The sequence below is a fragment of the Talpa europaea genome, assembly GCF_964194135.1.
Source record: "Talpa europaea genome assembly, chromosome: 10".
Lineage (NCBI taxonomy): Eukaryota > Metazoa > Chordata > Mammalia > Eulipotyphla > Talpidae > Talpa > Talpa europaea.
Window position 1 is genome coordinate 23,498,046 of NC_140077.1, and position 16,725 is coordinate 23,514,770.

Consider the following 16,725-nt stretch of genomic DNA (forward strand, 5'->3'; position numbering starts at 1 on the left):
GTCTAACAAGTGTGGAGAAATAGAAGAATGTATGTGAGGAAGAATTGTTCTGTGATGGAATGGGAGAGTGGAGGGACATCAATCAGGTTTTGCTAGAGGAAATCCTTCCACATAAAAACATCAAAAATAGGAAAAAATGCAATCCACTAAATATAAGCTGGATTTCGGATCTGTAGTCCATTTGATTGTAAAGGTCTTATACAGGTAACTTTCATTTTTTAATGCAAAAAAAAAATTTTTATTTTGATGGGTCCCTTCTTCAAGGATGGAGATGAAAAGACAACAGGTCATCCATTCTTCTGACTTTCTTCCCGACTTGCCTCTTTTATAATTTGGAATGGAATTCTGAAATTTATTTATCACCTATTTTTGAGATGGTTCATAGTTTTTGTAATCGCAGATCTGAATCTACCACTACTTCTTATCTCCCCTAGGGCCTAGGATAAAAAAAAAAAAAAGAGATATTTGGAATGTACTCCTTATTGAAAGACTTAATGTATTACTCCTGGAGCTAAAAGCCTGCCTTCATCTCCCTCCGTGTGTTCTCAACAGTTACAGTGCTTGGGCAGTTCTGAATAAGGTGTTGGTGGTCCAGTTAAAGGTATAGGCACAAAAATAACTTCAACATTTGGGCAATTTTGACATTCCCTACTGGAGTACCATGTTCTGCCTTGTTTCTAGTTCCAAGAGGAAAAGGCTGCTTTTTGACATTTTCACTAGTAATCAGTGTATTTATTTTTTTAATCAATATTGAGCACCTGCTATGTGTCAAACACTCTACTGAATGAAATATACTAGGAAGTAAATGCCAAATATCCATGCCCTCTAGGAGCACATATTCTCATGGGGACATGTACAGTAACATAATAGGTGAAGTGTATAGTGTATTCAAAGGTATGTGCATTAAAAAAGAAAAGGTTAGCTGTGGGACAAGAATGCCATGGATGAGGTAAAATGTAGTTTTGAAGATGGTGGCCAGGTAAGCCTCTGGTAGGGACTTCTGAGCAAAATCTTGAAGGAATTTGGAAATAAGGGATGTGGGGATCTGGGGGAAAGATTATTCCAGGCAGAGGCAACACCATTGCAAAGCCTGTTAGGTGGGAACATGCTTGGTGTGTTTGAGGAAAGAATAGTAAGGAGGCCAATGTGACTGGAGCAGAGTGGGAGGATGAGTAGTAGGAGATGAAGTCAGAGATAACAGGAACCTAGATCATCCATGACTGCTGTCAGGACTTCAAATGCAGAGAGGGGAATGGTAGTGTTTTCAGCAGGGAAATGACAGCTCTACTTAGTTTAAAAGGGATTGCTCAGATTACTATGTTGAGAATAAATTGTATGGAGCTAAAGAGAAAAGCATGAAGACCAATGAAGAGCTATTGCAACAGTTTAGATGAGAGGCAAATTGGGGCTTAAGCAAAGGTATAGCAGTATAGGTGGTGAGAAGATGTTAGAGTCCCCAGGGTTTCCTGATGGATAGGAGGATAAAGGCTGAGAAGAACTCTATGTAGTTTTGCCCTGAGCATCTACTGGAGTGAAGCTTCCATCACTGGGGCAGAAAGGCTGTATTTGGAGACTTGGAGAGAAAGATCAGAGATATAAAAAAAACATGTTTGTATATTGATAGGGGTCAGTAGTGCAAAGCTGATGATGTAAGAGAAAGGGAGAGAATTATTGCAGCATTTTCCTTAAGTAGGCAGGAGGGGATGGGATCTATTGTGTTTTAAGTGTAGGAATTTTTTCTTATGAAGTGACTACACAGGCTTAGGTGCTCAAGTTGAATATAAACGCTTTGCCACTTACTATAAATAAAAACTTGGTCAAATTACTCAGTTTTTTTAGCTTGCTCATTCCTAATAATGGAGCGGGGATTATACCTTGAAGAGTTGTGATGAAATTCCATTTGGGAATAAATATAAAGCACCTAGTTTACTATTCGGCACATAACAAGTGCTCGTAAGAGACAGCACTGGTAATATAGTTGTTGCAAATGTTCTAAAATTTATGTCAAACTGAGGATACTGCTTAGAATTAGCAACACTAGGGGGTGCTGTAGTCAGCAGGCGCAGGGTTAGTAATGCCTTAGTGACATCTGATTCTTTTAAGAAATATTTCCCTTGCTGTAATTTTGAATCATGCAGCATTTCATACTTTTTTGGGGGGAAAATCTTATAAAGTATCAGGTTATTAGTGCTACTTTAAAATAGGTTTTGGGTTTGAACGTGTGTATTTTAGATTAGAAAATAGCAAAGAGCTTTATAGAGACTTTACCATTTTAGGTGTGTTCTTATTACTAAAGGCAACAATGTAAAACTTTCTAATTTCTAATAACTGTATAAAACTTTAAGAATTTGATACATTGACTGAAACAGATGAATCACATATATGATTTTTTTCTGTGATCCTTTTCTAGGTTATTAATTTCTCAGAGTAGGAACAAAATTAAATCTTTGGAAGAGCCTCTAGTTTTAGACTGCCCTTTTAAATCTTGAATGATCCTTTTATGATAAATTTGTTGCCTTTCCTTGTAAATATTTAAAAAATATTTGTGGGCCTCCCCGGTGGCGCAGCGGTTGAGCGCTGGGTTGCGAAGCTGCCGAAGCCTCTGCAACGCCGGTTCGATCCCCGGCTGCTCCCCGGCCACTGGAGGAGGGTCCCACATGGCGCGCAGACCTCTCCTGCTGCCTGCTGCTCCCCTCAGCAGTGTACTTCGGTCCTTCTGCCTGCTCTGCTCCCCGCTCTGGCTCTGGTGAATTCTCTCACCCTCCCGCACTTCTGACTGTACCCAGTGCATGTATAAACAAAAAACCAAAAAAACAAACAAACAAAAAAACCCAAACAAATAAATAAATAAATAAAACATGCCTCTATTTAAAAAAATATGTATTTGCACTGTTTCCTTTATAATTTCAGTAGCTGTTTAATAAATAAATTGTTGGAAGGAACAAATGATCTTATGATGAAGCAAAGACAGTTGACTGTCTCCTGTTTTTCAGGAGTGTTTATCACTTGCCTGAAACCTCAGGATGGGTGACAGATCTGGGCCTGACCTTCACTCTAGTACATGTACACATGTCAGCCCAATTTAAAAATCTGCCCTAATTATATAAGACAGTCTATATTAGGTGTTCTATGTATGTACCTACAGAAGTTTAGAGCAGGAATATAGCTATAAATATCTAGAATATGGAGATGAGAAGTTTTGGGAGGAAGAGGTTTTTAAGTTGGTCTTTAAAGTATAGGCAGAATTTATAGTGGTGGAGAGAATCTGTGTTAGAAGGAATTGTGAGCAGGATGTAAGATAGAAGTAAGTATGCTGTGCTCATGTATCACTGAGGAAAGCTCTGTCTGATTGGTATATAGGATACAATGGAAAGAGGTCAGCTGGATAGTGATATATAAGGTGAGGTGGCTATATTACATGGATCACAGAATATTAGGGAAAATAGTTTAGAGCTGATATGAGAGAAAATTGGGGGGTGTTCTGTACATTTTAGAATAGAGAAGTGAAAAATGAACATGATGTTTCAGAAAGATTTGCTGGGTAACTCTTTACAGGATCATTTGAAAGAAGGGGAGAGATCAAAGATTTAAAAAAATCAACTAGAAGGTGCTGTCAGTGTGTGAGGTGGTGATGGTGTGGCACTGGAGGAAAGGAGTGGACAAGAGATATTTTGAAAGAAAATAAAAGCTTAATAGTAATTACCTAGGAAGGATTAAGAAGAAGGAAGAGCCAGAGATCCTAAAATTTCAAAGGTACAGGTTAGTACCATTAGCAGAAGTTAGAAATTAGAGGTAAGTGTTAATATATGAGATCATGAGTTTGAGGACAGTCTAAGTCTGAAATTCCAGAAAGACATTCAAGTGGAAATTATTGTAGTTAGTAAAAGTCTGAAATGTGAATGAGAAAGAGGGCTGGAGATTTGGGGTGGACTGAGGATAGGAAGCAGAGGGTGTTGCCATCATCATTGGAATGCTAGTAAAAAGTTCGGAGAGCCTGAAGAATTCACAACAGAGGTCCAAGGCTGGGGCTTTTGGAAAAGTTCAAAAAGGGTGGGAGGAGCAGCGTCAGTAAAGTAGGGTGGTACAGTGTTAGCAAAGGTCAAATGTGACGGGAGAGCTAGGAAATGGGGCAGATCATTTACTGCTGAATATAGAGCAGGCCTTTGAAAGAAATCTTTTGGAGCAAAGTGAGATCACTTTGTGTTTAGTAGTAAGTGAGGGAAGAAGAACATATAGTCTCTTCATTTGAAGAGTATCAGCATTGAAAGGAGAAAGGTAAGAAAAAGATTGGGAGAGTGAGGGAGCAAAAGATTTAAGCAAACACTTGAAAGATAGTAGTAATAATGATGCTGCTATATGTTTCACATTTATTGTCTTGTTTCAACCGCAAACAACCCTACGGAGTAGGTACCATTTTTGGAGATTGTTGACACTGGAGAAAGGTGAAAGTTTAGGGCTACAAGCTGAGAGGGGCAAAATGCCTCAAGGAGTGAGTAAGTTAGAACCTAATGGAAAGATTGATTTAAGAGGAAAAACAACTTCTAGGAGTTTGAAAGGAGAAATGAAAGGTTTAGGGGATAAATGCAGAAAAATAACTGGAATTAGGACTTAAAGAGAATAGAAATTTTGGCACTATCTCTAAGACACTTTGGGGAATTAAAATAGAAAGGACTGTCAGACAGTGCTGTAGACCTAGTTCAAATCAGACTTACTGGATTCTGAGATGCATTGAGAGACATAGTACTACTTTGTAATTTGAACCAGAACCTGGATGGAATTTTGTGACAAATGTGTAGGTAAAATCAACCTCAAGAGTCTTGAGAACTTTGGGAAATTGTGTGGGCTATCTCATTATTCTCTGTACCCTGGGGAGTTAATTTGGAAAGGCAGGATAAAAATGATGACAGGATGGAGCAGATGAACCAGAGACAAGTGAAGCAGATCATTCAGGAAGCTACCCAAGTCCATGGCAGCCAACTATGATGGTTTAGTCTTGGTATTTTAAGAAGATTTTAGGTTGTTGCTCACTTAGACAGAAGGAAATTCACATTTACTGAGTATTGACTGCTGTGTGCTAGACATGGTGCCATACTTTTTACATACAGAATTAAACCTTGCCAGTCACTTACAAGAGCATTCTACCACTTCCACTTTTGATTTAAAAAACTGAGGTCACATAACTAGAACTGACAGAGCCTGTGTTAAAACATAGGCCTGTTTAACTCCATGTTTTTTCTCTGTAATGCTGAATGGCATAAGCTATGTGGCCAAAGTTTGTGGAAATGTATATAAACAGTATTGTGTTTTAATAAATCTGGAGCTTACTCTAAAGAAAGCCAATACTTTTGCAAAGTGAATACTCATCCCTGTTATTTTTGAGGTTTGGATTTTTACGTAAAAGATTTTAGACCTTTTTTTTTTTTTTTTTTTTTTTTTTTGCGTTAATACCCCTTGTCATCATGAAGCCTGTGAATGATTTTGTGATTGATATTTCATGTTGGTAACATTTTCTATTATTTTAGATTCATTGGTTTTCAATCTTCAACTCCTTCATGATGGTGATATTCTTGGTGGGCTTAGTTTCAATGATTTTAATGAGAACTTTAAGGAAGGATTATGCACGATACAGTAAAGAAGAAGAAATGGATGACATGGTGAGCAGACATTTTGCACTCTATTTATGAAACCATTTAATTCAGTGTTGTTTTGAATGCTAGAATGTAGGTCCACAATTTCTTTTTTGAAATCCTTGAAATCAGATAAGTTTCAGAATTCAGAATTTTCAGGTTTTAGAAAGGTATAAAACCTCCCAGAGGGGTCTCTAATATTATTTTCAGCAAAATATGTGGCTGTTCACCCTAAGTGCTAAATAAACATTATAAATAATCTCTGGATAGGTCAAATTTTGCTACCAATAAAGATATGTCAAACTTAAAGAACAAATTTTTAAAGTTTTCAGGACTGTTGATTTTAGCATTGTAGTGAGGGGGGTTGTGGACCGGTGTTGGTATCTTCTAATGCTGCTAAATATTGCATAAAATTGAGAGTGGGTGGAAGGATTAATTTACATTTAGTTTAATAGGTGCAGAGGGGAGATTTGTTCTGTATTATATAGAACAATGTTATAAAGAGAAAAAAATGTTCTATAGAATGGTAATGACTATATATGTAGACTCTTATTAAATAAGTTTTGGAAAACAATTAAATTTTAATTTTAATATGCTGGTGTGTATTGTGAATATCAGGCTGGATAAAATATTTGGTGCTTGTCAAACATATTTGACTGAGATTTCCCCCATTTGATTATCTTGAATGACTGATATTTCTTTCTTTCCTTTTTTCTTAATATTAAATTTATTTTCTTACATTATTCATTTTTGTAAAGTATTTAAATTTTCCCCTACAGACGATATTTCTTAAACAACACTGCTTTAGATACTCGCTTACTCAGATTGAAAAGGAAAAATTGAATCCTGTTAAAAAACGCTATGGACAGTTAAATACTATTTAACTATCCAGTATTTCCCCCATGCTTTCTTAGATTCCAGACTATAAAGGACATATCTGCAATATTAGGATATCTGTCATTTTTGCTTTCTACTTGGCCTCAAGTAATAAATGAGCTATAATCATGATGTAAATGGCAAAAAAGTATCCTTAATAGAGTCTATGTGCTGTTCTCCCAACATGATATTTCTTTTTATGCCTAGGTTTTTTTCTATTTTCATTTTTTGAGATTCCCTGAGCACAGCCAGGACCCACTCTCTGGAGCCTCATAAATTCCACAGTACTTTAACATTTTAAGTTACTAAGGCAGTGATTATTTTAAATTTGGCATGTCTTTACTCAATATTTTGAATCCCTTTAAACAATTCTAAGTTTGGAGTGAAGAAATTTACAACTGTAATTGTAATTTTCTCTCTACATACATATGTATATAGGATAGAGACCTAGGAGATGAGTATGGATGGAAGCAGGTGCATGGAGATGTATTCAGACCGTCAAGTCACCCACTGATATTTTCCTCTCTCATTGGTTCTGGATGTCAGATATTTGCTGTGTCTCTCATTGTTATTATTGTTGCAATGATAGAAGACTTGTATACAGAGTAAGTGCTTGTGTTTAAATTAACCTTATTGCATTTTTGTTGTCTTTGAATCATTTTATAGCTATTGGGGCCTTTTAAGACAGCTATAATTAAATATTTGCATATTTCATTTATCTTAGAATTTAAATAGCATAAGTGTTACTGCACACAATAATGAGCATCAATCAGTAGCTATAAAGTGTATTTTTTTTGTTACATTCTAAAACTTACTAGCCTTACTGAATATTTTGGTGGGTTTTTTAAAGATTATGTTCCTCTAGAAATATGAGCAGAGGTAATATTCGATAAAGATGTGTTTGGCAAAGTGAATAGGCATTTTTTAAAAAATTGAATATCCAGTTAGATCTTCCTAAGATGCACAAGGATTTCATAGTTACTGAATTATTTATTCACATTTACTTCTCAAACTGGGAGAACCTACAGACGGAAGAAATCTTTGTAAATATAGTAAAAAAGAGTGGCAGAAAAGGTGCAGGAGGTTAGAAAAATAATTGACTTCTCATTCTATCTTTACATAATTTCTGGTATATGATTTTTTTCTTTGTCAACAAAACCATTTGCAAGAAATTCTTGATTTTGAGGTTTTGGGATTATAAGAAAAAGTTGTAAATTCACAAAGATCTCAAGCCATTGAGTGGTCCTGTGACCTTGTTCTTGGAGAACTATGGATCCACGGAGCAAACATGTTCTCAGTGTGCATGGCAGAGCTTATAATCCAGGTACTGCCGCATGAAGTTCTCGGCCAGGATGCTATTTTTCTCCAGTTAAATTTCCTACCTATATTTCACTTCCTAATGTGTTTTCTTATGTATGTCTGGCATTTGGTGGACAAGCGGTAAATTGTTGCTGAAGCAATGGCTTTTTAGTTGTATATTAAATTTTTAACTATACTGGATTGCTGTTTCTTCCACTTTTCTTTGAGAGCAGGGAATGGGTCTTAACTTACCTTTGAATTCTCAAAGAACCTGCTTAAAGTTTTGTGTATGGAATTTAGTCAGTGCTTGTTGAAGTGAAGTGGATATGTATTAACCAATTAAGTTATTTCTCTGTAAGTTTGTTTTATTAAATATAGCTTTATGATGTATCATATGAGCTTTAAAATAACCGACTAAAACCTAAACTTCAGTGTTTTAATGAGTACTTCATGTACTTGGGTAAATTTTATTTCAGGTACATTAGATCTCAAACGCAAAAAAAGCACTCCAAATTTGCCGCAAAATCGTGCTTTTTATATTAAATATTAGATCAGAATTCATCACTGCCAAATCTACAACTTGACTGTGGAGTTAATCTTATGAGCTGCTAGTGGATAATCCCTCCTAAACAAAGTTTTTTCTTTGTTTCTTCTCCAGAGTTTGTCACAATTTTGGCAGTTCATTTTTAGTGCAGAAGCTCTTCTAATAGATCTTCAATGTTGAGAAAAAAAGAAATTGCTTCTAATGGCATTTGGGACAAATAGTGCATTGTTACTTTAGTCTGTCATTACTGTGGTGGTAGTGGTTCTATGTTGTCCTTCCTTGATGTGAACATAATTATATGATTAGTACTAAGGCAGTGAGTATTGTTATAGTATCAAAGTGACAAACATTTTTGAGATTCTATGTTAGGTGCTTTATGCATTTAGCTCCCTTAATCCTCACACCCACCCTGTGAAGGGACTATTATCTCCATTCTATCGATGAGAAAAGTAAAACTCAGAGCAGTTAAGAAATTGGACTGGAGATCACACAGCTATTAGTAAAGGGATGTTAGTAAACTGGGACTTGAACCTAGGCTCTCTCATTCCATGACTTTTTTTTAGATTGAGGTAACATTGGTATGAGGTATATAGGATCACATGCATCAGTGTTATCGCATCACACCCACCACCAAGATACTTATACTGTAACTCTTTTCTTAATTTGCTGTGCTATGAAAGTGAAAAATAGAGATAATAACAGTTCGGAGTGGTAAGAAAAATGAAAAAGGTGCACACAAAATTGGGGGTGAATTACTGCAGAGGTGGATTCTAGTATATGTGCTGCCGAAGCGAGCACAGCAGAGGTGGATTCTAAAGAAGAGCAAATAATGTAACATAAGAAATTAGCTGTGGATGCCTGTTTGAGTTCAGTTGTTAACTCTTGAGAAGGCATAGAGTTAGAGAAGGTATGGCAAGTCTGGTGAAATGCTGCGCTGCTGTGAAATTTTCAGTGGAGAGTGGTAAGGGGGCAAGTAGAGGTGAAATGGCTCCTTAGATGTTTCCTCCCCAGTCTTGGGAAGATGAACAAAGAGGACAGTTCCCTTCCTCGGCAGATTTTTCGATGTAGGTGAAAATGATCTAATTTGAGGAGGCAGTGCCGTTAGAATATTTATGAAGAGGTGGAAGTATGTCTGAGTTTTATTCTTTTTATTTTAAATTTATTTTTTTTTAAATATTTTGTACTTTTTTTTTTAAGATTTGTTTGTTTATGCATAAAAGAGTAGGTGTACAGGCCAGAGGTGTGGGGGGTGCGAGCATTCACAACAGACAGAGTGGGGAGCAGAACTGGCAGATTGAACAAAGTATACTGCCGAGGGGAGCAGCAGGCGAGTCAGAAGAGGTCTGCTGCCCCATGTGGGTATCTCCCTGACCAGTAGGGGATCGAACAGAGGCTGAGGATAGCCTCATAGTACTGCGCTTAACCCCTTGCACCACCAGGGAGGCCCTGTCCAAGTTTTATTACAGATACTCTGTTAGACTTCCATTAAATGGTAATGTCTCTGTGAGCTGCAAACTTAAATACCTGGTAATCATTTTGGACTCTTAAGTCACATGAGCAACCTTTTGAACCCTCTCTGCTACTGATCATGAGAACTGACTGGTATTAGACTGGTCTCTGTCTAAAGCAGTCTTTCATTTTTCAGTATTGTTAGGCCTCTGTTTGCCTTTATACACACTTCTGGAAGAATAAATCAATACCAATGTTTAATTGGGTTATTGGAAAAAAAAAAACAACAGATTTGGTTCCTAAGACTGATAATTTTGAAACCCATGATCTTTTAAATTGGGAATGACATATTGTATTACTACCATGTTAGTTATATATTGATGGAAATTAAATATGCAGTGTTTTAACTATTATGCATCCACTTAGACATTTGGGTAGAGGAGTGCTACATATTCCAAGATGGTATATTTTTGTATTCTACATAGCCTACTTAAAAATCTAATAATTATTACCCAAAAGATGCTTAATTTATGAATATGTAAATTCTCCCATTACATACATTAGTATGTTCTTAGAAATTCTCTGTAAAAGAATTCCATTCCAACTGACAAGGTTTATGTTCTATCTAGATTTTATTTTGTCTTCTTAGTTCTGGTGAGTTTTAAAAAAGGGTTTTTATTGTTAGTGCTATAAGTAAATTTCTACATAGTGGCAAATGATACTGTCATTTACCATCTCAATATTTCTCTTTAAGTTAGAAAGTCCAAAAGAATTTTGTCTAGTTTTATTCAACAGGAGGGTTTATCTGAATTCCCTAGATAGCATTATTAAAGGAAGGGAGTAGAAATTATTTACATATTTTTTTTTTTGCGTAGAAAAACTGGAGTGTAGGCCAGAGGTGCGGGAGGTAAGAGGATTCACCAAAGACAGAGTGGGGAATAGAACAGGTAGATCTACTGAAATACATTGCTAAAGGGAACAGCGGGTGAGACAGGAGAGGTCTGCTGCGTCATGTGGGTCAGCTCCCTGGTCAGGGATTGAACTCATGTCATAGTGGTGATAGCATTGAGTCTTAATCCCTAGGCCACCAGGGAGACCCTGAGGGTAGAAATTACTGATCTGAATTATTGTTGATTCGTGGACCTGTGGATTTTTAAAAAATAATTTTTAACAGTATAAGGGAAACAAAAGAAGAAAAGCTTTAGTGTTAACAGCATTTAAAATAATAGCACTAATATAGAGTGTTCTATTTTCATTTTATGTCTTTCAACAGGTAAGAAACTTAAGCAGTTGAATTGTTATAAAAAGAAATATTCCAATTATTTTTCTTAACAGAAGAATATACTTTTCCATGCAACGTGATTGTCTCACAGGGTTGCAAGCCATTTTAATGCCCGCTTCTAATATTTTTGCCAAAGAAATGAGAAATAATTTGTTTAGAATATAATATTACAAAATTTAACTGCAGATTTAAAAAAAATTAGAGTCAATGTGGAATCATTTAAGTGGAGTTTTAACTATCAGTTCATCTACTAGGTAAACTTTTGTGGTCCTTTGCAGTCCAGAATGTGATATTTTTCCTGTTAAATTATCTTTGAGTGCTAATGCTAATGTAATTGATTATGTGATGAATTGTTGGTTTTATTTTGTCTTATATGTTGTTTCGCCTGTTTAGGAGGGGATCAATGCTCAGTACAGCAATATTTGTCTATGCTGCTACATCTCCAGTGAATGGTTATTTTGGAGGAAGTCTGTATGCTAGACAAGGAGGTAACTTACTATCACACTGTATTTTTAATTTTAGGTGCTAATGTTTTACTGTGAGGTATTTGGGGTTTAAAATGTACAGTGCAGTCATTTAAAAAATGTGGTTATTTTACATAGTCTCTACCAAATCAATTATGTATTCTATTTTGCTTATATGGAACCCTTGCATTTTATTTCCTAAAATATGAATAGTTAATAATCTCTTCTCACTGTGATGTTCACTCTGAGGACCTTGTGGGAGAGTATACTTAAGTTATTGATACAATTTTGCTTTAAGTTCCTAGTTCCTGATATGCTCCACAAGAAGCCTCCACACAGTGGAGCCTTATAGTGGAATATAAAGGCATGTCTCATGGCTTATGGACAAAGTGGACAGTGGAAGGCGGGTTTATTTCAGTTGGCTTTTAAACATCAAAGGACTTTGTACAAAAGTTTTGTATTATTCTGTATTCAGAATCTCTTGCTGTGAGAGCTTCACCTTAAATACACTCCTGCTTATTTAGTCTTGTGCCATGGAAGTGATGGGAGACACATGGATGATATGAGGCTACTGCCCCTCGTTGAAACAGTCAGGGGTCTTCAGGTTCATTTGATTTCCCCGTAATTGTCTGAAGTCAGAAAAATCCTGAAGGTAGATTTGTATATTTTGGTTTAGGAATGATATAGTTGAAAGACCTTCATATTTTATTCCTGAGGCTAGAGACCTCTAAAACTGATTTTCTCTGCCCATCCTAAGCAATGTCTGAGTTTGGAGATCCTGCTTTCTTTCTGTAGAATACAGAGACTTATAGGTTATAAGTAATAAGAGCAGAGGATAATTTCAGATTCCCCCAGGATATTCTGGTTTACCATTGCTTCTTTTATTGGTTCTACTAGAGTTAATGTGGTCTGCAATTTCAGGATAGATAATTCTTTGGATTGCCTGAGGGTGTATCATTATGGGTTCTTAATACTTTAAGTTAGGGTTCAGTCCTCTATATTCTACCTTCAAATATGGGAAAAGAGTCTTTTCATATTAGACTATACTAAGAAATTAGGTTGCTTAAGGTAACTTTTCATTTGAATTTGACCTGAAAACTAGTTAGGCTAAGAATTTGACAGTTTATGACCTCTATTTCATTTTTTTTTTTAATTCATGCATATAAGATCTGGGGTGTAGACCAGAGGTACGGGAGGTGAGAGGACTCACCAGAGACAGAGTGGGGAGCAGAACACAGGTAGATCTACTGAAATACACTTCTGAGGGCAGTGCCATATGTGGGTCAGCTCCCTGCCCCACAGGATCGAACTCATGCTGCAGTAGCTGGCAATTGCTTGATAGTGCTGAGACTTTCACCCCTCTGCCACTAGGGAGGCCCAGTTATGACCGCTAAAAAAGTTTCCACAGCAGAAAGTCATTTAAAGATAGGAAATGTATTCATACTTGGGCATAAATTTGCTTTTAATCTGATTGCAAGTTAAAAATACCTGACAAACTTTACTATGGTTGTTACTGAAAGCTGACAGAATTTAGGTTCAGGTCTAGGAGTATCATATTTTACTAAGTGTGAGCTAAAGGTTATTTTCTGATTAACAGTGCCCTGAAGATATCTGATCATGTTCTGCTATTTTGTCTGAACAATCCTCAAAAAACAAGATTAATATAGAGGTCAACCTGGAGTAACAAGAATTTTTCAGTTATCTCAAGATTTGTACTACAGTGAAACCATAGCCTTCACACTGTCTTCAGTGAACTAGACAGTTCTTCAGAAACGTTTTCAAGCCAGGGGTAGCCTGGAACTTGACCAGAATCTCCAGGGTGTGGGGAGCAGTAGGAAGCCCAACAGTGTGGTGCCTGGGCTACTGATTGTACCCAGTGGCATGTGAGTGGGATTTCTTTCTTTCTTTCTTTCTTTTTTTTTTTTTAAGATTATTTTATTTTATTTTATTTATACAATAGCTGGGGTACAGGCCAGAGGCATGGGAGGGTAAGAGGATTCACCAGAGACAGAGCGGGGAGCACAACAGGCAGACAGACCGAAAGCACTGCTGAGGGGAGCAACGGGCGCAACAGGAGAGGCGCAACATGCCACACCATGTGGGAATCTCCCTGGCCAGCTGGGAATTGAACCCGCGCTACAGAGGCTACGGACAGCTTCACAGAGCTGTGCTCAACCCACTGTGCCACCGGGGAGGCCCGGGATTTCTTTTTGATTGTTGGAGGCAAAGAGAGAAATAGAGTTGGATATGGAATTTATTAATGCATGTCTGAATCTAAGACGATAATAAAAAGAACAGGAAAAGGGAATGTTAGGAAAGAGTTGGAATCAGATAGGAGAAATAATGCTTTAATTAGTTGCCCCTCTTTTTGTTGTGGAAAAGAGCAATTCCTAAAAACTGAGAAAAAGGCAGTTTAGAATTGAGGGATATCAGGATTTGGGGCAGTAATTCTATTAGACAGAGGTTTAAAAAGAACTTGTATAGAACAAAGGGTGTTGCTTATCCTAAAGCACTCTCAATTTGGGTTCCTCTTGCTTATGGTTATGGGCTGAATTTTACAAAAGTAGTGATCCATCCAGCATTAAATCTTTATATGCTGGTCCTAGCAGTATGAAGATGCTTCCCTGATGGTGCATTTGCAGGTGCACACTGCTGTATTGGAAAGAAAGCTCTTTACTGTTCTCTTGGTCAATGTAAATATGATTTAAAACTTTCAGTTATGCAGTTAAAAATTCCTTCCCTTGATTTAAATAATGTATGCTCACTGTATAGAATTTGATAATATAGAGAGGTACAAAATAATAAAACTTAAAACTCCATAGTTCTAATTGCCGACAGCTTGTGAAACACATTCTATTGTTTTTACCCTTTTAAACAAATAGATTTAAATACATATTTATAGTTATAATTATAGAACTGAGAGTAAATTTATTAATTCAGGGGTCGGAATTTAAAAAAAAAATTTTTTTTTTGAAGTAGTAGAACCTATTCAAATAAAAGCTGATGTGAAATTACAATGTGTAAAACTTCTGAAATGGAATTGTTCCAGTTGAAGCAGAACTTTGTCCTTTACCAGTTACTTCCTGAGCCCCTCCAAGAAGCTCTAGAACTCCAAATAGTAGTATGAAAACACCTATCTAGGCCAAAATGTAAAAATTGAGTAGCTTCCCAAAGTTTACAGCAGCTCAGTGGCAGGATTAGGACAAAACACCACATTATTTTACAACAGTTCATTGCTCTTTTCTAGTATACCCACTTCAAAAGGTATGTTTCTATTGACACATTTGAATAGCTGTATCAGTCTTTGTTAGCTTTTGTTTTGAAGCAGTTGTTAGAATGTTAAGTTTCAGGAATGTTCCATTAAAATTTTAAATAATTTGGCATAGAATGTCACCTTTTAAACATTTCTATATTCCTGTCTCTCTAGTTTTCATAGTTTCTCTTCTTTTTCAGGAAGGAGATGGATAAAACAGATGTTTATTGGGGCATTTCTTATCCCAGCTATGGTGTGTGGTACAGCATTCTTCATCAACTTTATAGCCATCTATTACCATGCTTCTAGAGCCATTCCTTTCGGAACAATGGTGAGTTGCTTGAATTTTACTTTTAAACTGAAAAAATATAAACATTCTGAGGCCTATTATTTCTCCAAAGATAGTTGGGATTTTGATATTTACACCTCTTATTAAGAGTTTTGATAGTTGCAACCAGTCCCTATCCACTTCTGGAAAGTTAGGTGAGAAAAAACTTGTTAGTTTTCATATAATTTTGGTTATGTTTAAGCCTTATAGTTACCCTTTTTTTTTTTCTTGATTCTATGAACCAAATAAAGTGAAAGGCTGCCCTTAATTAAAAAGTATGACAGAAGAGAACGCTGTAGCTTTTTACCAAAGATGGGAGAAACTGGTGCATATAATTTAGAGACAGTATAATGACATATCAAGAAACATGAGTGTTTTGGGCCTCCCCGGTGGCGCAGCGGTTGAGCGCTGGGTTGCAAAGCTGCCCACAGCCTCTGCGGTGCCGGTTCGATCCCCGGCTGCTCTCCGGCCACCAGACGAGGGTCCCACATGGCGCGCAGACCTCTCCTGCCGCCCGCTGCTCCCCTCAGCAGTGTACTTCAGTGATCAGTAAATGCAGTGATAGGAAGTGAAGCATCTCCGTAACATTTTTTCCCAACAGTATACTTCTTCAACAACCTAATTAAAACATTACTCTCTATTATGGCAAAAATATGTGTTACTATAGACACTAAAATCCTTTCAGATATCTTATCTGAACCATAGACTTTGAAAGCTTTGGATCATTCAAATTTATAAAAACTGAAATATAAATACACTTGTTCTTTGCTTTTTACTAGGTTAACTTTTTACTGGGAATAGAATTTTGGACCAATTTTTAGTCTGGAGTAGATGTTTATCTTAATGTACACTTGTGCACATGCACACATGCACATATGCATGTTGCAGCAAGGTTCCTGCTTTTCAGAAAGGCTAAATAAATTGGTTTAGGTCACATAGATAGTGGTAGAATTGCAGCTAGGACCCCTAATCCTTTTCTCAGTTTTAATCTTGTTTGTTTTTTTTTCCGTTATTGGGAGTTTTTGAAATGTTTCACAGAAATTCCAGATGATTTTGGTTCTTTTACAGTCTAGGTTTGCTAATAATGACACATTACATATGTATTTTTATTAAATCTTTAATACTTTTTAATTCAGAATATTTTTGAAAATTGCTTCAAATTGAAAGTTTTTTTCCAAGGGAGAGTAAGTCATAATGGCTGACAAAGGGTAAAATAATAATTATTCATAACTACAAAAGAATTTGCTTCATAATCATTCCAGACCATCAGAAAATACATAGAGCGAATCATGTTACTTTTTTTTTTAATAATAAATTTTATTTTTATATTCCCCATAAAATTGCAACCCCCCCCATTCTGATCCCAATCCCTCCCCTCCCGCCCCCCACCCCCCCAAAAGTGTCTCTGTTTCATAGTTTTTTGTTGATTCTGATTTTCACTTTCTTATAGTTATTCATTTTCCTGGTCCCTTATTTAAGTTTTCTAGATTCCTGCTATGAGTGAGACCATCCGGTATTTTTCATTTTCTTTTTGGCTTATTTCGCTGAGCATGATCCCTTCCAGCGCCATCCATGTTGCTGCAAATTGCATGTGTTTATCTTT

General features: G+C 36.5%; 1 protein-coding gene across 1 annotated transcript in view; it reads left to right on the forward strand.

Moving 5' to 3' along the window:
- The window catches only part of TM9SF3 (transmembrane 9 superfamily member 3), a gene marked incomplete at both ends in the record, with an annotated part of 56,616 nt that overhangs the window by 18,390 nt on the left and 21,501 nt on the right, over nt 1-16,725 (forward strand). Inside the window, 4 exons of the mRNA XM_084244661.1 lie at nt 5,523-5,654; nt 6,942-7,108; nt 11,471-11,565; nt 14,995-15,125. Of these exons, the coding sequence (XP_084100787.1) occupies nt 5,523-5,654; nt 6,942-7,108; nt 11,471-11,565; nt 14,995-15,125 (525 nt within the window). The remainder of the gene's footprint in view (nt 1-5,522; nt 5,655-6,941; nt 7,109-11,470; nt 11,566-14,994; nt 15,126-16,725) is intronic.